The 21,152-nt window shown below is 41.5% G+C and overlaps 1 protein-coding gene across 7 annotated transcripts in view; it reads right to left on the bottom strand.

Annotated features, from left to right (window-relative positions):
* The window catches only part of REV1 (REV1 DNA directed polymerase), a 90,878-nt gene that overhangs the window by 2,625 nt on the left and 67,101 nt on the right, over positions 1-21,152 (bottom strand). For all 7 annotated transcript variants that reach the window (XM_081068471.1, XM_081068469.1, XM_081068470.1 and 4 more), the window contains 8 exons: positions 19,296-19,450; positions 16,575-16,694; positions 8,875-9,095; positions 8,442-8,614; positions 3,013-3,115; positions 1,774-1,939; positions 1,371-1,576; positions 140-373 (listed from right to left, as the gene is read on the bottom strand). In XM_081068471.1, the coding sequence (XP_080924597.1) occupies positions 140-373; positions 1,371-1,576; positions 1,774-1,939; positions 3,013-3,115; positions 8,442-8,614; positions 8,875-9,095; positions 16,575-16,694; positions 19,296-19,450 (1,378 nt within the window). The remainder of the gene's footprint in view (positions 1-139; positions 374-1,370; positions 1,577-1,773; positions 1,940-3,012; positions 3,116-8,441; positions 8,615-8,874; positions 9,096-16,574; positions 16,695-19,295; positions 19,451-21,152) is intronic.

Raw genomic sequence — 21,152 nt, 5'->3', positions numbered from 1 at the left:
GCCAGTTCCCCCGACTCCCAAGGGGCCTGGTGTGGACTCCTTAGAGTTTGGGGTGCAAAGGAAAGGGGACATGCCAGAGCTGGAGTGGGACGAGTGAGAATATTTAAACTATGGCAGGAGGCCCCGAAATTGAACTCACCTGTGAAAATGCTGGAAGGGTTATTACATTAATTCCTGTGTCACTGTTAGATTCTTGAGGTTCTGGTATTTGTAACAAAACTGTCCCAACTGGTTGAGGCAAAATTCCTGTACTACAGCCGTTTACTGGTTCTTTCTTTCTGTCACCACGCGGTTCCGCCTGCTGCATGGCACAAACTTGCTCTACTTGTTCCCGGAGATCAGGGGGAAGTGCTTCTAGAACGGACTGATCGAGCTGTAACATACATACGTATGGTCCGCAGTTAGGCCGTGCTCAGTTACTCTATCACTTTCAGGCGCAGATAACCAGGCTAGAAAGCACGTCTCTGCAATATCTCAGCCTTTTGCCACTAAACCCGAGTAACGATGTGTGGACTGGGGAGATGACAAGTGCACAGGACCAGGTGAAGTCCAGACACACGCTGAAGCCCACAGGAGGAGCAGACAGAGCCTTCGTCAGACCCCACCCACGGGCAGGGCCCATGCTGAAGGCATATGTCACGTTTCTGGGTCAGGAGTTTACCTTTCAGTCAGGAAACTGCCCCCAAATCCAAATAATTCTAGTCTCATGGCAACCAGCTAGAAAAAGGAATTTCAGAAGCTAACTTCTCTGGCCTCTGTACCAGAATCCTCTGCTCTTTTGGCCAGGTCTTCCCATTGCCCATGCATGCACGTCGCTCAGGAAACACACAGGCTGGGCCCTGGGCTGGGTCTGCCAGGAGCAACCATTTTGGGATAACTCCCATCAAGCGGGCCGCGTGCACACGCCGTTCCCTAGTCTCAGCCCCCTGCTCAGCGCAGCTTCCAGCGCTCAGCATGCCAGGAGTGAGCATCCCAGCAGTGCCCCCCTCAGAACCCACAGCTGCCAAGGGAGTGTGTCCGTCAGGAACACTGCGCTCTGAGGGCACAGCTGGCACGTGCTGCGAGAAAAGCCTCTGACCTACGGCCTCCGCAAATCACAAAGCTGCATGTTGTCACGAAGGGTTGACGTGGCTGTGATATTTCACAGAACCAGCTCTCACCCACATTTTAAAACTTGCAGGAGTTGCAAATCTACAACAGCACAATCTTTAAACTGATTATTTCCCTTTTGGAACTCAGCAACACCATGAGCCATCCTAACAAGTCACCCTCTTTCCCTTCCTTGACTTTACTGATAAAGAAATTAAAAGTGCCATTCTACTGTAAAGCTACTCGAGCACTTAAACTGTACTTAGAACTATAGAATATACCTGGGAAGGTGACGGGACCTCTATGCTCAGGTTAAGTCTTGATTTGAAGCTGACAGGAGAATGCAGACCATTCCACTTTACCGAGGACTCGGCTTTGCTAGTGGCAGGACTAGTACTTGGCGTCACATGTGTGGGAATAGATGGTAGGAAAGATCTGCACGTTCTGGAGGCCGATGATATTTCCAGATCTGTGCCGGCCACAAATACTGAAAGGACAGGAAATATATAAAATAGTCTCTTCCGATCATTTGGGAAAGTGGGGGCCCTTCAATCAACAAGTGTTATTAGTGTTCTTAACGCAGGGGGTCAGTTTGTTTCTTAAAGGTCACACAGCCATGCCAGACGACTTTTACGTTATCAGCCTTCCTAAGGATTAAGAGGCACCGAGACGAAAACCACTGACCTTCCCTGTGCTCCCCTTCTGTGGATTTCTTAACTTTCTGAACTTGGAAGAGATCGAGGACCGAGTGAGACCCAGCAGGAGACTGGCCTGGCTGACCTGATGGGCGACTGGGGCACGTGGATGCGTTGGGATTAGCTGGGACCAACTGGTTCACGTGAATCCCAACCTGAAATCAAAGAAAGAATATGTTTCTAGGAGAATTAAAGCAAGATAAGATATGGACTCAACTGAAGAAGATTCTCAGCTAATCCTCTTTTCACCTCTTCTAAATTCTGTTTCTAGAATATAAGGTTAAATGAAACTATTCAAAAGCCTCTACATGATTACGAAAACGACTTCTATACTAGCTAGTAAGCAATTATTGCCCTAAATCATCAAGTAGCCATTTCTATCCAAATAAACCACAACGTCTTCAAAACCAGAAAATCCAAGAAAATGGGATGGTGTATCCACTGAACTTCTAGCCAGCTAAGTTTTCAAAACAAGATTTCAAAAAATTTTAAGTAGGGGACAGTGTATATCTGCAAGTTTACTTCATATAAAATGCTCTGAAGCTCTGGGTTGGTGGAGGAGTGGGCACCTGTGCCAGCAAGCACCCCGACACCACCATAAAACCTTAGGACACTCCCGAGAGGTTTCATCATGGCGGCCTTAAGCAGCTTTTTAATCCTTCCACAAACCCACACTAAGCCAGTTAACTGCCCTTTACTCGTGTACACAAAAACACCCGAACTGACCGAGGTGAATCTTTAAGAAATGAAGGTGCCTTCACAGTCACCTGCTCCGAAGGCACCCTCGCATGCCCGTGGTACCAGCTCCCTTCTAGATCACCTTCATCACACAGAATAAACTTCTGATTTAAAAGGACCTTGCAGGTCCAAGAATTTGCAGATTCACTCCTCCCAGTTCCATCTACTTCTAGGGGAACGTGAACAGGACGCAAGATAATGTGTGTAAAGTAAGTCCTTGATTAATTAAAAGAAACGTGCTGTAAAAACTCAAGATATAAAATTACTATTCTAGGTGGAAAACAGCTTTCAGAACAAATTTGACTCTTCTCTGAAAAATAAGGAGATCAGATCAGATGAGAAAGTTAAAAGAGTTTTTCATTTTCTGTTCTGCTTGTATTATATCAAAGCAGCTGAAACCTGCAAATAAACACCTACCCCACCATAACGGTTCTCAGATCAAGCCTGAAATGACAAAAACATCACAAAGGATTTTAAAACATATACTCACCCCTCTCATGTCCGATATGTTTAGTTTCATTGTATGAAACATGCTCAGTGTTGCCTTTCCAATTACTTTTGCACTATCTGTTGCCTGGTCAAGAGTTACGGTCCTGTAAGTGGTAGAATCAACTCTTTAAAAGGAACAAAAGCTGCATTCCATATATATTCACTAGTATCTCAGTAGTACTGAACTGTTTAAAGAGTTATAGAAAAGTTGTAAAAAGAAGCTACAACAATTTAAAATAATTAACTACTAAATATAATCCTTAAAAAGGAATGAGATAGTCTTCCTTCAAGGAAGCCAATAATACCAAATTAATTACATTGGCAGCAAGAGGAAAAGAAAAAGCATATAGAACATTGGGACTCAAGATAAAAACTAATAGGAGACCTGATCAACTAAAAATAAGTTAGTACTTATTTTTTAAAAAGATGTATTTTAGTCAATACATATACAAATTTAAACATAACATGCTGCAACTAAAGCAAGAATGGTAAGTACAGTGTTTTAGATTGCAAGCAGTTTTGGGTTCCAAGGTTATCTATGTTGAAGTCGGGCTAATATTCAGAAAAGAAAGGTGAATCCCCTGTATTTTAGTTCTTGACACTCTTCATTTTGTTGGTTAAACTCAACGTGTGAATATGCTCATTACAATCCCACTTCCTGTCGGAGGCTCTATAAATGGATGAAGGGGCGGACAGCTCTGTCTAAGCCTTGGGAGGCTGGAATCAAGTTCTCAGACCTGTAAGGACATGCCAGCACTACTAGGGGCCACAACACGGTTACTAAGTTGTTTTTTTCAGGACCATGAGCACACTACATATTCATCTATGAAAAGTACTTGTTTCTTTAAGAAAACCATTTGCAAAACATTGATTTGTTACCTAATAATTACCTTCAATTTATTTTTCACAGATAAATACAGAATAATTTAAAAGCAAGATTTTTAGTGGACCACAATGGCTTAAAGATGTTTATCTTCATTTCTTTCTAAAACGCCACTGAACTGACTTGAAATGATTTGTAAAAGGTATAAACTCTTGAAAGATAGAAATGGGAGAGGAAGAGACAAGAGAGGAAAAAACACTAACCATAAATTACAATACTGAAAACAACTCAGTAAACGGGAAGGTGCCAAATGCCTGCTAAAAGCCTACAGCAAGGCACCAACTTGAGATGAGTCATTTTAGGCGCTTTAATTAGAGGTACCAGGTTATCTATGAGAGGAGGGGGAGAGAACGGGGCTGAGAATGTACAGAAATGGCTGCTCACAGATCCCCTCGCTCCTTTGTGGAAGACTTACTAGGACCCACAAGCCCTGGGACCTCCCGCACAGCTAAGGCAAGAGTGAGGCACCTCCGTCACGACGCACCCCCCCTCCCCACCCAGACCCCCTTTCCTACTGGGTAACCAGAATGCACCCAGCCCTGAGGCAAGAGACCGGAGGTTTCATTCTGGGGAAGCTGAGGGGCCAAACAGAAAAGATGGAGAGATGGCCGATGGGTTGTGTCACCCAACAGCATGCCCCTCCCACTGCTCCCCTAGCGGAGCCCATTGTCTACACCTCCCACCCAGAGTCCAGAGGTTTCACAACATCGCAGCAGTTCACATATGAAGAGACAGCCAAGAACTATCAGACAGGTAAGTCCGTGAAGAAAACCTCCCATATAAAAGACAGTAGCCAAGACAGGCAAAAAGGAACTTGGGAGAAAGTCTGACAAGAGGACTAGAAAACTATTTAAGAGATAAAAGAGAATACTGCATTTGTGAAACAAGACATGCTAGGAATGTTTAAACATCCAAAGAATAAAACAAAAACACTCAGAAATTTAAAATGTTACTAGAAATAAAAAATTTAATATTGACAAAATATCTGGCACAAAGACAAAGACCAAACAATAACATTCCAGAAGCCCAGAGATACAGAGAAGATCCTAGAAGTTCCCGGGGGAAAGAACAAACCCTGTAAGACACAGGCCATCAGAAGAGCACGGCCTCTCCAGTGGTGATCCTGAGAAACGACGGAGCCTTTACATGGTCTGAGGAAAAATGATTTCTAACTCGAAGTGACATTTATAACCTTTAAGCCAGCAAAAGCAGTGAGCATGAGGACAGACACACAGAGTGAAACAATTTACATTCTTCCTCAGTAAGATACGAGGAGGAGGACAGGGATCCAGCTTTGCAGGAGCTCTTAAAATAAACCACCCTAGACCGGAGCTGCGGGCGAGGGGAGAGGGGAACGAGAGGCCTCTGGAAAAATGATCAAACCAGTAGATTGCTGATAGAGTGAAACGTACTGGAAGGGAGTTGGGGGCTAAACTGACAAGTTCACAAAAAAGCAAACAAGCAAAACAAGACACTCAGTAACTCTAGGTAAAACCAATTCAACAGGAAAGTGACCAGAGTGGACGATTCGATCAGCTCTGTACAGTATGCACATGGTCGTAACGCAACACTAGACAGCGACTGACCCGAAGTCCATCGACTTCACTGGGGCAAAGGAAACAGGCGCATAGGGAAAGACCAACAGCAATGGGAGAGAATAAACCCTCATCTACAGTAAGAAAGTCAGTAAATAGCTGCAAAAGTGAAATAAGCTAGAAATAGCAGTTGAACTACGTATCTAGAAACATGGATGTAAATACCAGAAGAAACCATTAGAAAGTTGAAAATGGCCCCCAGAGCTGGGACTGAAAGCTCTGTGTGTGATACCTTTTCAACTGCACTTATTAAAAACACATACACAAAAGAACTCTAAAGGGGAAAAAATTCTTTTCCTACAAGGAAAACAAAAATTTTCCTAAGTGAGAAGCCACAGACCTCAATGTACAGTGGCTCTTTGACATGCAACTGAAAATCTGTCACTTCTGTTACAGTATTATCATGTATCGGGATCTATACGTCACGATTGCCATGTAGCGTCTGAGCAAGGCCAGTTACAAGATGACAGGATGATGGAATGTGGAGCACACTCCTTTAGACTACTGCAGGGGCCCACACACTTTTCTGTAAAGGGGCTGGCAGTAAATAGCTGGTGCCCAGTGGTCCCTTTCCGCATTCTTCACTTTTCACAACCGTTTATGTAAAAACCATTCTCCTTCACACCAATCTTATAAAAATAGGCCACAGGCTGGATTTGGCTCCCAGCAAGTAGTTTGTAAACCCGAGTTAGAGGAAATAGAAGGTCAATATTATAGTATTTCATAATCGCTCACCTGAAGCATTTATGCAGTTATGTAACACCAGCATGATATCAGGTTTAAGTTAAAGGCTACGATTTGGTGACACTGATGACATTTATTTCAATTAATCATGTACCCCTTTTGCATCATCACGTCTCATCCAAAGTTAGTATTTTAAGGACACAGCAAAATATAGTTTATGACTGTGTGTACCAAACAGAGTCCTTACCTTGTTAGAGAGAAACACTGAGATACTGTGAAGAAATGATACAGCATCTGAGATTTGCTTCACAGTAACGGGGAGGGGACGAAGCCCGGTGTAGTGAGCTAACAGCTATCACTGGAACCAGGTGATGGGTACATGGGGGTCATCATACTATTCTTCCTACTCTTGTATATGTTTGAAGTTTTCATAAACCTTCCCCCCCCTCCGCCTCCCACCGCCCCACTCTGGTTCAAGCCGTTGTTTCTCACTCTAGTTGTGTAGGACACAGCTCCCTGGCCCACGCTGGTATTATGAGCCTTGAGCTCCCCCGGCTGAGGCAGTCAGTAGTCAGTCGCCACTCACAGCAGCTCTCGGCATCTCTCGCCAGCTGCTGGCCGTTCACGCTGGCCACCGGCCACTCCTGGCAGCCCACGGCAGTTCACACCGACCTCCGGCTGCTCACGGAAGTCCAGCTCTAGAGAGAGCTGTTGTTCAGTCTTAGCTGTAGAGAGCGCAGCTCACTGGCCCATGTGGGAATCCAACAGGCGACCTTGGCGTTAGGAGCACAGCGCTCCAACCACCTGAGCCACCGGGCCAGACCGGCACACCCTTTACTTTTTCCTTTCCTTTTTTTTTTTTTTTTTAAATGTTTAGAACAAAAAAGGAACAAATACCAACAACAGCAAACAGATACGTGCTTACAAGAGCTGAATGAATATTATCCTGAGTTAGGAGAAAGATAGTATAATTAATCCCAGCTTTTTAAAAGTTGTAGCTGGATATTTGGAGAACCTGGATTTTCCAAAGAGGATGACATGAAGGCTGGTTTCTAAGTAAGACGTGACAGGGTGAGCCCCCTGGCACTGCGGAAGACTCCACAGTGCACAAAGCTAAGTGACTATGAGACATTTAAAACTGCAAATACAGCAGCAGGAAACTACCTGCTACCAGTTCTCCTCCCAAAGGAAAATTACTTCATTTCTGGATGATCCTGTCCATGCATTGCAAAAACAAAAAAATAAATAAAGCTCCAGATTACATTCCCAGAAAAAGTATTATACACTGGATCTGATTTTCCCATAGAAACCATGTTTATGAAGAATTCTATCCAGAGTAAGGTCCTAGTAACCAACTTATCATAGAAACGACCATTTACACTGTATTTAACTACCACTTGAAATATAGGTACATCAAAATGTTCATTAAAATAGGTAAGTTTAAGATTCCCAAGTGCATAAAATATATTTCATAAATTATGTTGTTTAACGTATAATTTAGAATCCCTGTTTTCCTGGGGAAACGAAAGCAATAATGATAAAGTTGGAAGTTTTCTGTTTCTGAGTGTCACTTCATTACTCTTAGCCACATCACGATAAATACGGGAATGTAATATATATGGTTGGCATGCTCTAACCCTTAATTAAAATATATTTTAGAATTCCTTATATGGCTTTCAGGATCAAAAGTCTCTCAAAGCTTTGGGTCACTGAGAGAGAAAACACAGTGCACAGTGGTATAAAACGGCATGCAAAACTATGTATTTTCATATTGGTCACAAATCTTAACTGAAGTTTTATACTAGTCACCTTCTCATAAAAAAACACAATACAAAACAAAAAACGGTTTTTAAATGCTTTCTACCAGTTTTCAGAGACTACAATGATCAATCTTTAAACAAACCAAAATTAGACCTCCCTAAACGGAGCCAATGTCCCCTTCAAATCGAGTTGTGTACTGAAACTTCCCCACAGGCCCCTTTCCCCAAGTTCACCACCACGCCCACGGTTGCGGGTGGTGTGCTTCTCTCCCTTTCTGTCCATGCACCAACGTCAGCCTGAAGGCCCCAGAGGTAGGCACACTGACAGGCTGACCTGCTGCTACAGGCCCACGTGACTGGCATTACCATAATTCAAATGGCCTGGGCTCTACAGGGTATCAACATCAAAGCTTACAGATCTTTATTCATATTCTTCCTTGGTTTCTATTAATTGTCATGACCTACACTGAAATATTAATATCCAATATCCTTTTTAAGATAAGCTTACCTGGTGATATTATCACAAATTCCATGGCCTCCAAATTTTGCTGTTTCTATAGGGGCCCCTGGCTTTCGTACCATGATTTTGAGAGTCAGGCGTTTACCCTTCATGCCAGCAGCTTCAAGCCGTCTTTGAATTTCTTCTGAAAGGTTCAGAAGAAAAGCTTCTGCTTCTTTTGGCTACGGAAAGAAACAAAAACTCCCATGTTATTTTCCTATATACCCAACAACTCTAAGTATTTTAACTTTCAGTATTAAACATGTACATTACTGACTATCCTGAGAAGAAACTGTTAAATACACAGATTCTGCACGCTCTGGAAACAGCAAGACTCTTAAGACTTAATTTCAGGCATCAAGAGACCGGTGTAGTTGACAAGACAGGACTATGTGAGAATATAAAGGACAATACGAGGTAAAGCCTGTTAAGAAGTCAGTACCTGGGTAAACCTTATGCCATAGTTGATCTCGGCTGAAACAGATTTTCTTTCCTTTTCAGTTCGAACGGGTCTATCATCCAAACCACGGCAGAACCTATAAAGCATCTGACCTATTTTGGGACCAAATTCTTTTTGGAGTTTTGCCATGGTCATATGTTGCAAATCTCCACAAGTTTTAATTCCCAAAGATGCCAATTTGGATTCCATCGAACGGCCAACTCCTAGGAAAGGGGATTTATACAGTTGTTTTATTCTGCACATAAACTACTAAAAACAATTTATCAATATGAAATAACTATCATTTGTACATAAAACAACTAATTTAGAATAATCTCCCTTGAAATTCTTAAGTGACATAACTGACGCATCTCAGAGATTAAAGAATTCTTTAGCGCAAATCATACTACCGCGTTTCCCCAAAAATAAGACCAGGTCTTGTATTAAGGTTTGCTCCAAAAGATGCATTAGGGCTTATGTTCAGGGGATGTCATCCTAAAAAATCATGCTGGGGCTTATTTTCCAGTTAGATCATATTTTCAGGGAAACACAGTAATAAAGTTATTTCTAGAATCTTCTCAATCTGGGCTCCACATATAGATGAACCAGAATTTCTCAAATACATATAAGTCCCTTCTCAAAAGAATGCGATTTTTTTCTTATTACTGAGTAACAGCAAGATTTCTAGCATTCACAAAGTCAACAAAGTTCCAGACTTGTTCAAACAAGTCTATAGTATGCCTTACAGATGAGAGGAAACTCACAGAGGTTAAGGTTCTACTACGATTTCACTGAGGGCCAAACTTTACCATATAGCCTCAACCACACGTTCTTTAAATGGGAACCAGAACAAGGATTTACGACACAGGCCCAAACCTGAAAATGTCACTTACCATCAGAGTGGGCAAATCAATAACCTGGGGATGGTGGTTCCAAAGCAAAGTGGCCACGGGCAAAGATTTCTTTTATTAACAATTATCTCCCTGAAAAGGCCCTGCCTCTCCTACAGCTAGGTGAGCAGGCAGCCGTCCCTGTGTCCATCACACTCTTCGAGATGCAAGGTTTGAGCCTCACCCAAAGGGTGCTGATGGGTGCTTCTGTTCTCATTGTGCCCAAAAGCTTAACAAAAGTCTACATATCTAGGAGAGATATTTAAGAGTGACCTAGAGAAATGAAAATTCTTATTAAAATCAGTATTTTTCTGTTAATGAGGAAAAGACTGTCTCTGGTCTTCAGTAGGATCTTATCAGAGCTGACTGCAGCCTGACATCTCCGCTCGTCACTGTTACTTGGCTCCTACCCTCTGAGTGTCTTCAGTAGCATGAACAACCAGTTTGGTCCAAGTTCTACCAGAACCTCTTGAAGCAATCATGCACAGCACAAGGTTAGGAGGTTAACTTCACAAAAGACCATGGAAGTGGGTGAGACAAATTTAAACCAACGAAAGTTAGATTAAAGGTGTTAAGGGCACTGCCTCCCACCATTTGTGCCATTTTGTTTTATTTTTTTAAGTTTATTGGGGTGACATTGGTTAATAAAATTACATAGATTTCAAGTTTACGTTTCTATAATACATCATCCATGTACTGCATTGTGTGCTCACCACCCAGAGTCAGTTCTCCTTCCATCACCATATATTTGACCCCCTTTACCGTCTTCTGCCACCATCCCCCCTTACCCTCTGGTAACCACTAAACTGTTGTCTGTGTCTAGGAGTTTTTGCTTGTTTGCCTCATTCATTTGTTGCTTTTCAGTTTTATATACCACGTGAGTGAAGTCATATGGTTCTTGACTTTTTCTGTCTGATAATCTCAAGCTCCATCCATGCTGTCCTAGATGGCAGTATTTCATCTCTTCTCATGGCCAAGTAATGTTCCACTATGTATATATACCACATCTTCTTTATCCATTCATCTATCTATCAAAGGACATTTCAGTTATTTCCACATCTTGGCCATTTGTGACATTTTAAAGTTCAAGTCCAAACAAAGAACAAGTAAGAATACCAGAGTTTGACTTGATAGCAAAAATAAAAAATAAAAAAATAAATAAAAAAAAAAATCCTCCAGAGGCTTATTATTCACACAAAGGTGAAATTCTGAGTGAAAGCTACCGAGGATTTTTCAAGGTGGGGAGGAGAAACCTAAGGTGAAGAACAACTCATATATTAGGTTGGCCAAAGTCAGACAAGACAGACACTTTCCACAGCTATTCATGTTCAGGGAAGGCTCTTTCTCTACTTTTCCTTCCCATCATTGCCTTGCTCCGCACCCTCGAAATGTGATCATGACCTTTCCTTAGAGACCTGGGAGCCGATCTGTTCTGACTTGCAAAATCAGCAAGAGGTAGTAATAATCCTGGATTAATTGTGTGGGGAGAGGTTGAAGGGTTGGGGGGGAAACCTATGGTTTTGAGTATCTTGAGTACTGGAAAAAGAACTATTACTAATAGGTACAGAAGAAATGCTATTATATTAAACATCACCAAATTATCCACAACCAACCTGACCTCACTGAACTGTCTCTGTGGGTAAGAAGGAAAGACTCGCCACTGCAAGCTCATCTGTGCAATGGGGTGGGCCTGGAATCAAGTGTGGGAGGAGGCGAGGGGGCGTCCAGCCTCTCACCCTTTCACCTGGAGCGGGTGGGAATGGCAAGCTTGGAATCAGCACCAAGATCCCGAAAGGGTGGCTAGTTTACCTGACTGCATCATGTAAGTGTTTATATGGAAAGGGGGCACATCTAGGGACAGTAACAGGGTCTTAGGGTCCCAGTGAGTGCAGCCACCTCCAAGAGAAAAAGTGAAGAAAACGCTAGCTCAGAACCAAGTCTCCGAGAAGAGGAGAGGAAAAACAAAGATGTGGAAGCTCCTGGTCAAGCCACTGGAACAAAGACTTGGTCTGTGTCCTTGAAGGGGAATGATACTCAGATGAGAAATGGCCAATCAGGTCCTCCCTGGCATCCGGAACGTGACGGCCCAGCAGAGACACAGACAAGTCTCAGCAATAACATTTTCACCATCTCACCACCTAAATGAGCACTGTCCAGTGGAACTCCTGTGCTTACCTGGTTAGTGTGGAACTGGCCACATGTGGCTACTGAGCACTGACATGTGGCCAGTGCCACCGAGGAACTGGATTTTAGTTTCATTTAACTTTAATTTAACTTTAAATTTTACTAGCTTTACTTGGCTAGTGGCTACCATGTCAGAACAACATAGATCTTTACATTCACCCCAGGTCATGGTGTTTCTTTGAGAATATAATTAAGGCATGGAAATCACAGGCCGGGTGCACAAGCTCAGCGTAGGCTGAACAAGCGTTTAGAAGGGGCTTAAATGAAGGGCACACGCACAGGGTGGAAAGCCTTGCAAAGACCCAGAAAAAACGCAGAAATAGCTATTATACTAACATGGTTTTCGGGAACAACCCTGTCTTTCATCAGATAAACAGATCTCATCAGGTAATTTATTGGTTGGCCTAACATATAATCATTACTCTGTGGAGTCCCCTAAAACCACCTTACTAGTGTGTTTTCCTTATGTCGCTACAGTAACTGTAGTACTGTGCTAGGCATACTATGTGCTCAGAAAACACTACAGGCACAGAAAGCGAAAAAATTTGCGGAAGGCAAGGAGCGAGGTGTGGTAACTGTATTTCCTCTGGTTACTGGTTAGACAGCAACATTTCCTCAAAGTGTGTTCCAGAAGATAACAGGCATTATATTCATCTTCAAATGCCTTTGTGAAATTATTAGTTTTTAACAAAATTAATAGGTTTCTTTATGTTAAGAGTCCTCAGAATTTTTACCGTGTGGACCCTCTCCCGCAAAGGGCTTCCACACTTAAGTGAAGTCCCTTTTTAAAGAAAAGCTTGTGCTTTGTAGCTCACATTTTGGGAAAAGATGTGGATTACAATGCCATTTTCAGGACAGGGATAACGACAAAGCTGACATTTTGCATACCTGAAATGTTCTCAATTGATTAAGAATTGGGGGATTTCATAAAAGTCGAGAGTTTAAACACATGAAAACCACTGGTTTTGAAGGAGGAGGCCGTGTGAGGAGAAGGTGGCTGCTGGAGGACACCCACTTTGCTGCCCCATCATTCAAACACCCCTTAGGAAATTCAAGGCTGAGCCTAAGAACTCAACTAGGTGATGTAACCTCACACTTGCCCTTGAAGAAATGAAGTCCCTCCAGTCAGGAAGCAAATAAAAGTGAAAGGTAAGAGTACTTGGTTGAGGAACTAAAAATTCTCTATTTCTGTGTAAAAAAATCCAAGAAACAATAATAATAATAATAATAATAATAAACTACAAAAAGGATTTATTTAAAGATGGTGTTATGGACTGAAATATGTTTCCTCAAAATTCCTATGTTGAAATCCTAATTCCCAGGTCCTCAGAATTGTGAATAGAATTGGAGCTAGGGCCTTGAAAGGTAAAGTGAGGTCATGAGTGGCCCTAATCCAATATGACTCGTGTCCCTGTAAGAGGAGCAGATTAGGACACAGACATGCACACAGACAAAAGACCTTATGATACCACAGGGAGAAGACAGCCACCTACAAGCCAAGGAGAGAAGCCTCAGGATAAAGCAACTCTGCCGACACCTTGACCTTGGACTTCTAGCCTTCAGAATCTTGAGAAAATAAATTTCTCTTGTTTAAGCCAGTAGGTATTTTGTTATGGCAGCCTGAGTAAACTAATAGGGATAGATAGTATCATAAATTCAAACTCAAATTTCATACGCAGCCTTAAACATACTGATTCCTTTTTATATAAAACTGCAATCAGAGGTGTAATTAAACTGTATAAATTGTGTCGTCTAGGAAGGTACCATGAGTCCTCACTTATGTCATCGACAGTCTTGGATGACTTTAAATGAAATAAGGTATAAGGGAAACAGTTTTACCCTACGCTAATTGACACTGTGCTTCCCCGAAAATAAGACCTAGCCGGACCATCAGCTCTAATGCATTTTTTGGAGCAAAAATTAATATAAGACCCGGCGTTATATTATGTTGTTATGTTATTTTATACCAGGTCTTACAGTAAAAGAGCTAATTGTCTGGCTAGGTCTTATTTTCGGGGAAACATGGTAGAAACAAGAGTCACGTTCCTAAGGCATATTAGTCACAAAAATATCATCAAACTTCTAAATAAAGACCCAAGACACTTCTAATATTAAACATTAGACTCATGTGAGCTAGATACATGTGAAGAAAAATGAATGAAAACAAGCAAAACCATTCTTTTCCAACCCGCTGATTCCAGTTCAGGGTCATGGTGTCTGGAGCCTCTCTGGGCAGTTCAGGGTGCCGGGGGACCCACTCTGGACAGGACGCCCTTCCACCGCAGGGCCACTGCACGCCCCTACTCACTCAGACAGGGACAATGCAGACACACCGATTCCCCTCACTGGCACGTCTTTAAGGTGTTGGAGGAACCAAGAATCCCCGGAGAAAACCCATGCAGACATGGGGAGGACATGCAAAGTTCACACTGACAGTGAACTCGCCAGGAATCGATTTTTTGCCTCAACAACGTCATACCGAACCAAAGATGAATGAAATGATGTTATTTGAGGACCTGTTGTAATTTGCTACCTTGATTTTATAAGATTAATTGTTCAAATTTAACCTTAAACTGACCAAAATGTCATATTTCACATTTCTGACACTAATACATTCTTTTGAGTTATTTACTAGAGAGTCAGGAAGCTTTAAAGCTAACCCATCATAAAATGGGATTTGGGTCAGTTAATACTTTATGGCTCATAACGGAAATTTCTTAGTTCAGATATACTTTTATTAGGTTTAAGAATATGCATCTAAAAATACCAATATATCTACTTTTAACAAATCAATTCAAAAAACTTTCATCAAAAATGTACTGCCTTGAACTTTCCCCACCACAAATACAGGGAGCATTGTGAAGCTAACACAGGCTGCTCTTTGGCAAACAGGAGACGGTTATCTAAAATAGTATCAGGACTGCTATACAGTTTAGAGACACTGCTTAGAAAAGAGGCATCTATCACAGAAAGGATGTCTGAATACTCAGTAACTGTGAGATGAATTGTCCTACGACAAAAATTTATATCTATTCAAGGTCCTTTAAAAGGCAACCATTTTTCAGTTATAATTAATAATACTTGATTTCTCCATAGAAATATTTTTACATGCTAGGTTAGTCACACAATAACTACACAAAAATATAAAATAACTATAAACATCCTGCCCTTTAGGCCAAAAAGATGTAGATGGAAGTTTTACTTTAATCTTTGAGTTAACAAAACACAGTATTTCATCTTTAGGTTTTACTCTTCCAAATATGATTCATGTATTTTATACTTTTTTTGGGGGCATTAATTCACATTTTTTAAATTAGTTTCAGGTGTACAAAACAACATAATGATTAGACATTTACACCTCTCACAAAGGCATTTTATACTTTTAATTAAAACTATCTGCTTACTAAATTCAGAAAACTGTCATTATAATTTTGTAAATAGAGGACTCAATGCTCAAAATTTTATCTTTGGCTTAGAAGTACACTATTGCAATTATGATTTATTTAAAGGACCAAAAGTCAATTTCATCATATTCCTTTAAAATGATTTCTTAGAATTCTTTAATTTTGCTACTTGTGAAATACTTAAAGTAAAACACTTCAGAAGAAAAACTAAAACGTAATATTAAGGTCCTGATAAATCAAGAGAGGAGATATTCAGTATGAAATTTCAAATTTTCTAAAGATGTTCGACATCACTAATAATCAGAGAAACGCAAATAAAAACCACAATGAGATATCACCTCACCCCAGTCAGAATGGCTATCATCAACAAGACAAATAGTAACAAGTGTTGGAGAGGCTGTGGAGAAAAAGGAACCCTCATACACTGTTGGTGGGAATGCAGACTGGTGCAGCCGCTATGGAAGGCAGTGTGGAGGTTCCTCAAGAAATTACGAATAGAATTACCATATGACCCAGCAATCCCTCTCCTGGGTGCATACCCAAAAAGTCTGAAAACATTAACCAGTAAAGATATATGTGCTCTAATGTTCACTGCAGCTTTACTTATGGTGGCCAAGACAAACAAAAACAACCAAAGTATCCTTCGATAAATGCATGGATAAAGAAAGTTGTGGTATATATACACAATGGAATAGTATTCTGCCATAAGAAAATAAGAAATAGTACAATTTGCAACAACTTGGATGAATCTTGATTATTATGCTAAGTGAAGTCAGACAGAAAAAGTCAAGAACCATATGACTTCACTGATATGTGGGATATAAAACCGAAAGCAACAAAGGAACAAAACAAATAAAGAAACAAAAACTCATAGACACAGACAATCATTTAATAGTTACCAAAGGGTAAGGAGAAAGAGGGATGGTAGAAGAGGGTAAATGGGATCAAATATATGGTGATAGAAAGAGAACTGATTCTAGCTGGTGATATACAGGTGATGTATTACAGAATTTGAAACCTATGTAATTTGAAACCTATGTAATTTTACTAACCATTGTCACCCCAATAAATTTTGATTAAAAAAAAAATTTCAAATTTTCTCAATGCATTCAAAAATAACTAAAAGTTTTACTTCATGTTTTGGAAAAGAGATACATTATAAAACATTTAGCACTAGCAAGTGTTTACAATAAATAATTGTTAAAAAGAGAAGATTTATATATACCTGGTAGATTAGTAACTAGCTGACCTCTGATAAAATCATCTACTTCTTCTGGTTTTAAGTGGTACTGGCCATCTGGTTTTGCTTTTCTAGTTGCCATTCTAGCCAGGAGAATATTAGAACCTATAGTAAACAACAAAACAAAAAGCTGTTCAATAATTCACCAATTATTTTTCAAATTTCTTAACAAATACATCTATCTATAGACAGGTTACTGACCAATTTCTAAAAACAATGAAAATAATTAATTTGCAATTTTGATCATTTCAACTACAGTACAAAAGTGGCTGAATTTTGTTAGGTGTCACAGATTATAAAGCAGCATGGTTACTGGATAGAGGTAACTCTTTGCTCCAAAACAAGTGCCATTTCAACGTTGCCTACCCAGGTTTTAAAAAAAGGAGAAAGCAGGCCTAATGACTGATTTATAGGAAGTGAGGGCAATGATCAGAAATGAGTGCATTTTACCAACCAACAGATCCAGGCTAGGAAGGGAAATAAGGCCAAAGGAATGCCTTTGGACTGGGGAAAAAAGAAAGCCCAAAGAACCAGAAGTCTCACTCTATGATCAGAACGTGTGTAGCAGGAAGTGAAGGTACAAGAGTCTGAGACATAGAGACGGGTAGGGCACTTGACAGAGGGGTCTGCAATGTGGGTGTGGACACGGAAACTAAAGCAGAGCAGAGGAAAAGGCTACTGGGAACTGGGAAGGTGCCCAGAAACTAGGACGTCAGGTGAAGTCGTATATAAATAATGACATCTCAGAAATTATGGAAGACTTATGTAAGAGCTACTGTGTTTCCCCGAAAATAAGACCTAGCCGACCATCAACTTGAATGTGTCTTTTGGAGCAAAAATTAATATAAGGCCTGGTCTTACTTTACCATAGTATAAGACCCAGTCTTATGTAATATTATATTTTACAATATAATATTAATTTTCTATTTCACCACAAGATCTGGTCTTATATTATACATTAATTTTTTCTCCAAAAGACGCATTAAAGCTGATGGTCCGGCTAGGTCTTATTTTCGGGGAAACAGAGTATGTGTTTTCCAAGGATAAATACACAGATATCCATGAAGATAAAAAGTTCTAGAAAGTCACACCAACATGATAAAAATGGTGAGCTCTGAAGAAGAAAAGGGGCTGAGGAGTGGAAATACCATGTGGGATTTTTGTATTAATCATATGCTTGAACTTGAATGTATTCATATCATCACACTAAATTAAAAACAAGTACAATGAAAATCAAGAAACTAAGCCCATGCCTGACACTGGCATACAGCAGGTTAAGTCCTACATGAGTGATGAGACAGAGCTACAGGCCTCACACCAGCGAGTCAACTGGCAGGCCAGCCAGTCATGGGGGGTGCTCTGAATGCGTGAGTCATGTTGTTCAGTTTCCGGATCTTACAATGTTCTGGCATCGTAAGTCTTGCTGGCTGGCAGTATGCCCTCCCAGGGCTGGCGAGAGAGAAGACAGCTTCCCTGGAAGCACGCCTGTCAGATGCGAGAGAGCTCCTGCAACCACTTCCTTATCAAACTCACACACAAAGCCACTAGTTCTCCTGCCTTAAATCAACCCAAGGCCGGGTACCAGGCAACTAGAGACCACCCCGATAGCCCTAAGAACACTAGAATTACCCAAAGTAGCCAATCCTAAACTGCTTACTCTGCCCTGTCTGGCCCTTCCCTAAGAAACCCCAGTAATGACTGTGGCCTAGGACTGCCCTTCACTCCTGCTTCTGCCTCCTGACCAAAACCTCCTGCTCCCTCATGGGGTCCTGTGTGCTGTGGCATGCCCTTTCCTCCTCTGGGGAAATGTAAATCATGAAAATCTTCCTTCAATAGCATTGGCTTGTGTGTCATCGCTCAGTTTCTCCATCAATGAAAATCCCAAGGGTACAAATGAGACATAGTTCAGAGAAAGAAGGGTTTTTGAATGAGAATGGAGAAGTAATGGTTGGAAGTGATGAGAAAGCTCTCTCTCCCTTCTAAGCCTGTGGCATACAGTGCATGGCAGGGACAAATTGAATCCACTTGAGAGAATGGGAAGAGAGGTACCTTGGCAAGAAGTACTGAGTAGGTTCTTGAGAGGAGGTAACTCAGGGAAGCTTAGGTGTGAGAGAGAGGGTTCCCGAGGACAGCTGAAGAGCCAACAAAAGAAGGATAAATGGCAGGAGTAACTGAGGAAGCAAACTGCAAGGCTTCAAGATAAAACAGATAAGGGGTGGGAGAGATGGGACCCTCACTGAGGGTACTTGTCAGTGGCTTCTGGGATGGCGAATGAACAGGACTGGCTGAGCATTCCAGGAAGCTGAAGTTCTGAAAGTAACTGAATTACAGGCTCAAACTTAACAATACAGAACTCCACATTTCCCCCTATCCCCCCCACCACCACTTTAAACATGGCTTCTGTACACTTCTAGAAAAATAAATTGTTTACAAATACTAAATTCAGTTCTCCCCATTTGTGAAGAACAAGAAATAGTCCAGCTTGTTTATGCCAAAGATATTATCAACCATTTACTAGCATTTCTGACATTTCTATCTCATGTATTGCACAATGGTGAGCAATGCTAAGACCTGCTTTAGAAGAGGCCTATGCAGTAAGATAACAAAAACAAGATCTAAACACCACTCCTAAAAATTAAGTGATATTCAATGACCAAAGGAACGCTTTGAGGAAAGTGAATAGTGTGAGATGAGCTGGACACTAACCAATTCCAACAGAGGCGGCACATTTAGTCTGCTCTTTGATTTCCATGCGGACAACATCTGCAAATTCATCAGGGGTGAGTCTGGTCTCTGCCAGGATTTCGGTGATGTCTACCAGTGCTTCATCACAGCTGACCGCTTCGATGTTATGTGTGTAGCTGTCAACACAAACACACGCAATGACATACAGCCACAGCCTGCCATCCAGAGACAGTGCTGCAAAAACAGTCTTCCCACGGTATCTTTCTTCAACATGCCCTCACAAGACTTAAGAGGCTAAAAAATAGTAGCATTTTCATTAAACTGGCCCGCTTCAGTGCCATTTTTAGTCACCTTTTAACCACCAAGTTAAATAGTATTTTCTGTTTTTCCATATTATCTACCAAAAACACAGCAGAAATTATCACTGTAGTTTCTCTATACTGAGAATAACTTTGTAAACCACTGAATAGTTGAAAACTGGTGGGTGAGTTAGAACTGCCATAACATTTAATCTAAAACATTTTCAAACATGGTTTACCAAATCTTCACCGAATAGGAAAATAAAGAAAGTCACACAAATCAGTTAAATAAGTAATTATTTAATTACTTTTACTAATTAATTTTAGTAATCTAGTTATTAGATTACTTTTAACAACAAGTAATTAATGCTGTTCTAAACAAAAATGCCACAATTAAATACCATTCACTGTAGCAGGCCTAAAATACAGGATATAATAACAACCAATCACCTCAAATGCCTGTCTAAAAGGACAACTGTATGTGGAAATATATTGGAGTTTTGTTTTTTGGTCATGTTTTAATTAGCTAGAGAAGAGGAAGTGGAGAGTTGCCATTTGGCTCTAATGCTAACTAAACAGGGACTACAAATGAGAAGCCACCAGAGAAGCCTCAGGAACTAAATGTATCTTCAGGAATCCACTTGGTAACAACGTATACTCGGGACAAGCCTCGTCTTTCATCTACATCTTCTTTTAGGTAACAATTAGACTAATTTCTATATTTACCCAAGAAATGAGTGTTCTCTCTCCCTCCTAAGCCTGTGGCATACTGTGCATGGCAGGGACAGGCACTGTTTACATTAAATAAAGTGTGACATTTGATGGAGCAGAGGTTACACCTGACATGAGGAATCCTGCTTCCGAGGGAAGGGTGCCCTGAGATCCGAGGCTGACAAGCTGAGGCAGGATTTCCAAAGCGTGGTAGAGAACAACATACATGCTTTCCCCCCAAATAGCCAGATGCCCCCCAAATGCCTGGACAGACTAAATCTCCATCAGGACGAGCCTGTGCATGGCTTTCCCTCACCGTCCTGACCCGAGGCTCACGCTGAGGGTGTGCTCTGGGACGGGAGCACAGGCACTCAGCCTTGTCACCCACTCCCGGCCCTAGATCTCAGCTTTGGAATGGGATTTAAAAAGCACGCTTTTCCCTCGGCAGTGCCAGGGCTGCCGTACTTGGGTCTTGAGGACAGCTGCGATGATGCTGGCTCTCCATGCAGCCCTCAGTCCTATGGTGATGCCAGGTAACTTCATCTGTTCTTTCTAGTTTCTCTCTACTGCTAAGGAAGTGCCTGCAAAGGCAGAGACCGGATCTTATCCTTCTCCGAGGACGATCAGCACCAGCAGTTGTCTGGGTTAATAAAGACTCAATAGGTATTCGAAGTGATGTGTAAGTCGTGCAGGAGGTGCACACAGAGGCGAGACGCCTCTCTCAGAACACCAATACAGCCCCAGGCTCAACACACCTGGCCCACCGTGCAGACGCCTGTTCCGTGAAGATGCGATGGGACACAGCCATGCCCCTTCACTAACATACTGTCTGCGGCTCCTTTCGCTCCACACTGGAGCGTGAGGAGTC

Source organism: Rhinolophus hipposideros (genome assembly GCF_964194185.1).
Source record: "Rhinolophus hipposideros genome assembly, chromosome: 12".
NCBI classification, from domain to species: domain Eukaryota; kingdom Metazoa; phylum Chordata; class Mammalia; order Chiroptera; family Rhinolophidae; genus Rhinolophus; species Rhinolophus hipposideros.
This window is presented reverse-complemented; position numbering and strand designations above follow the sequence as displayed.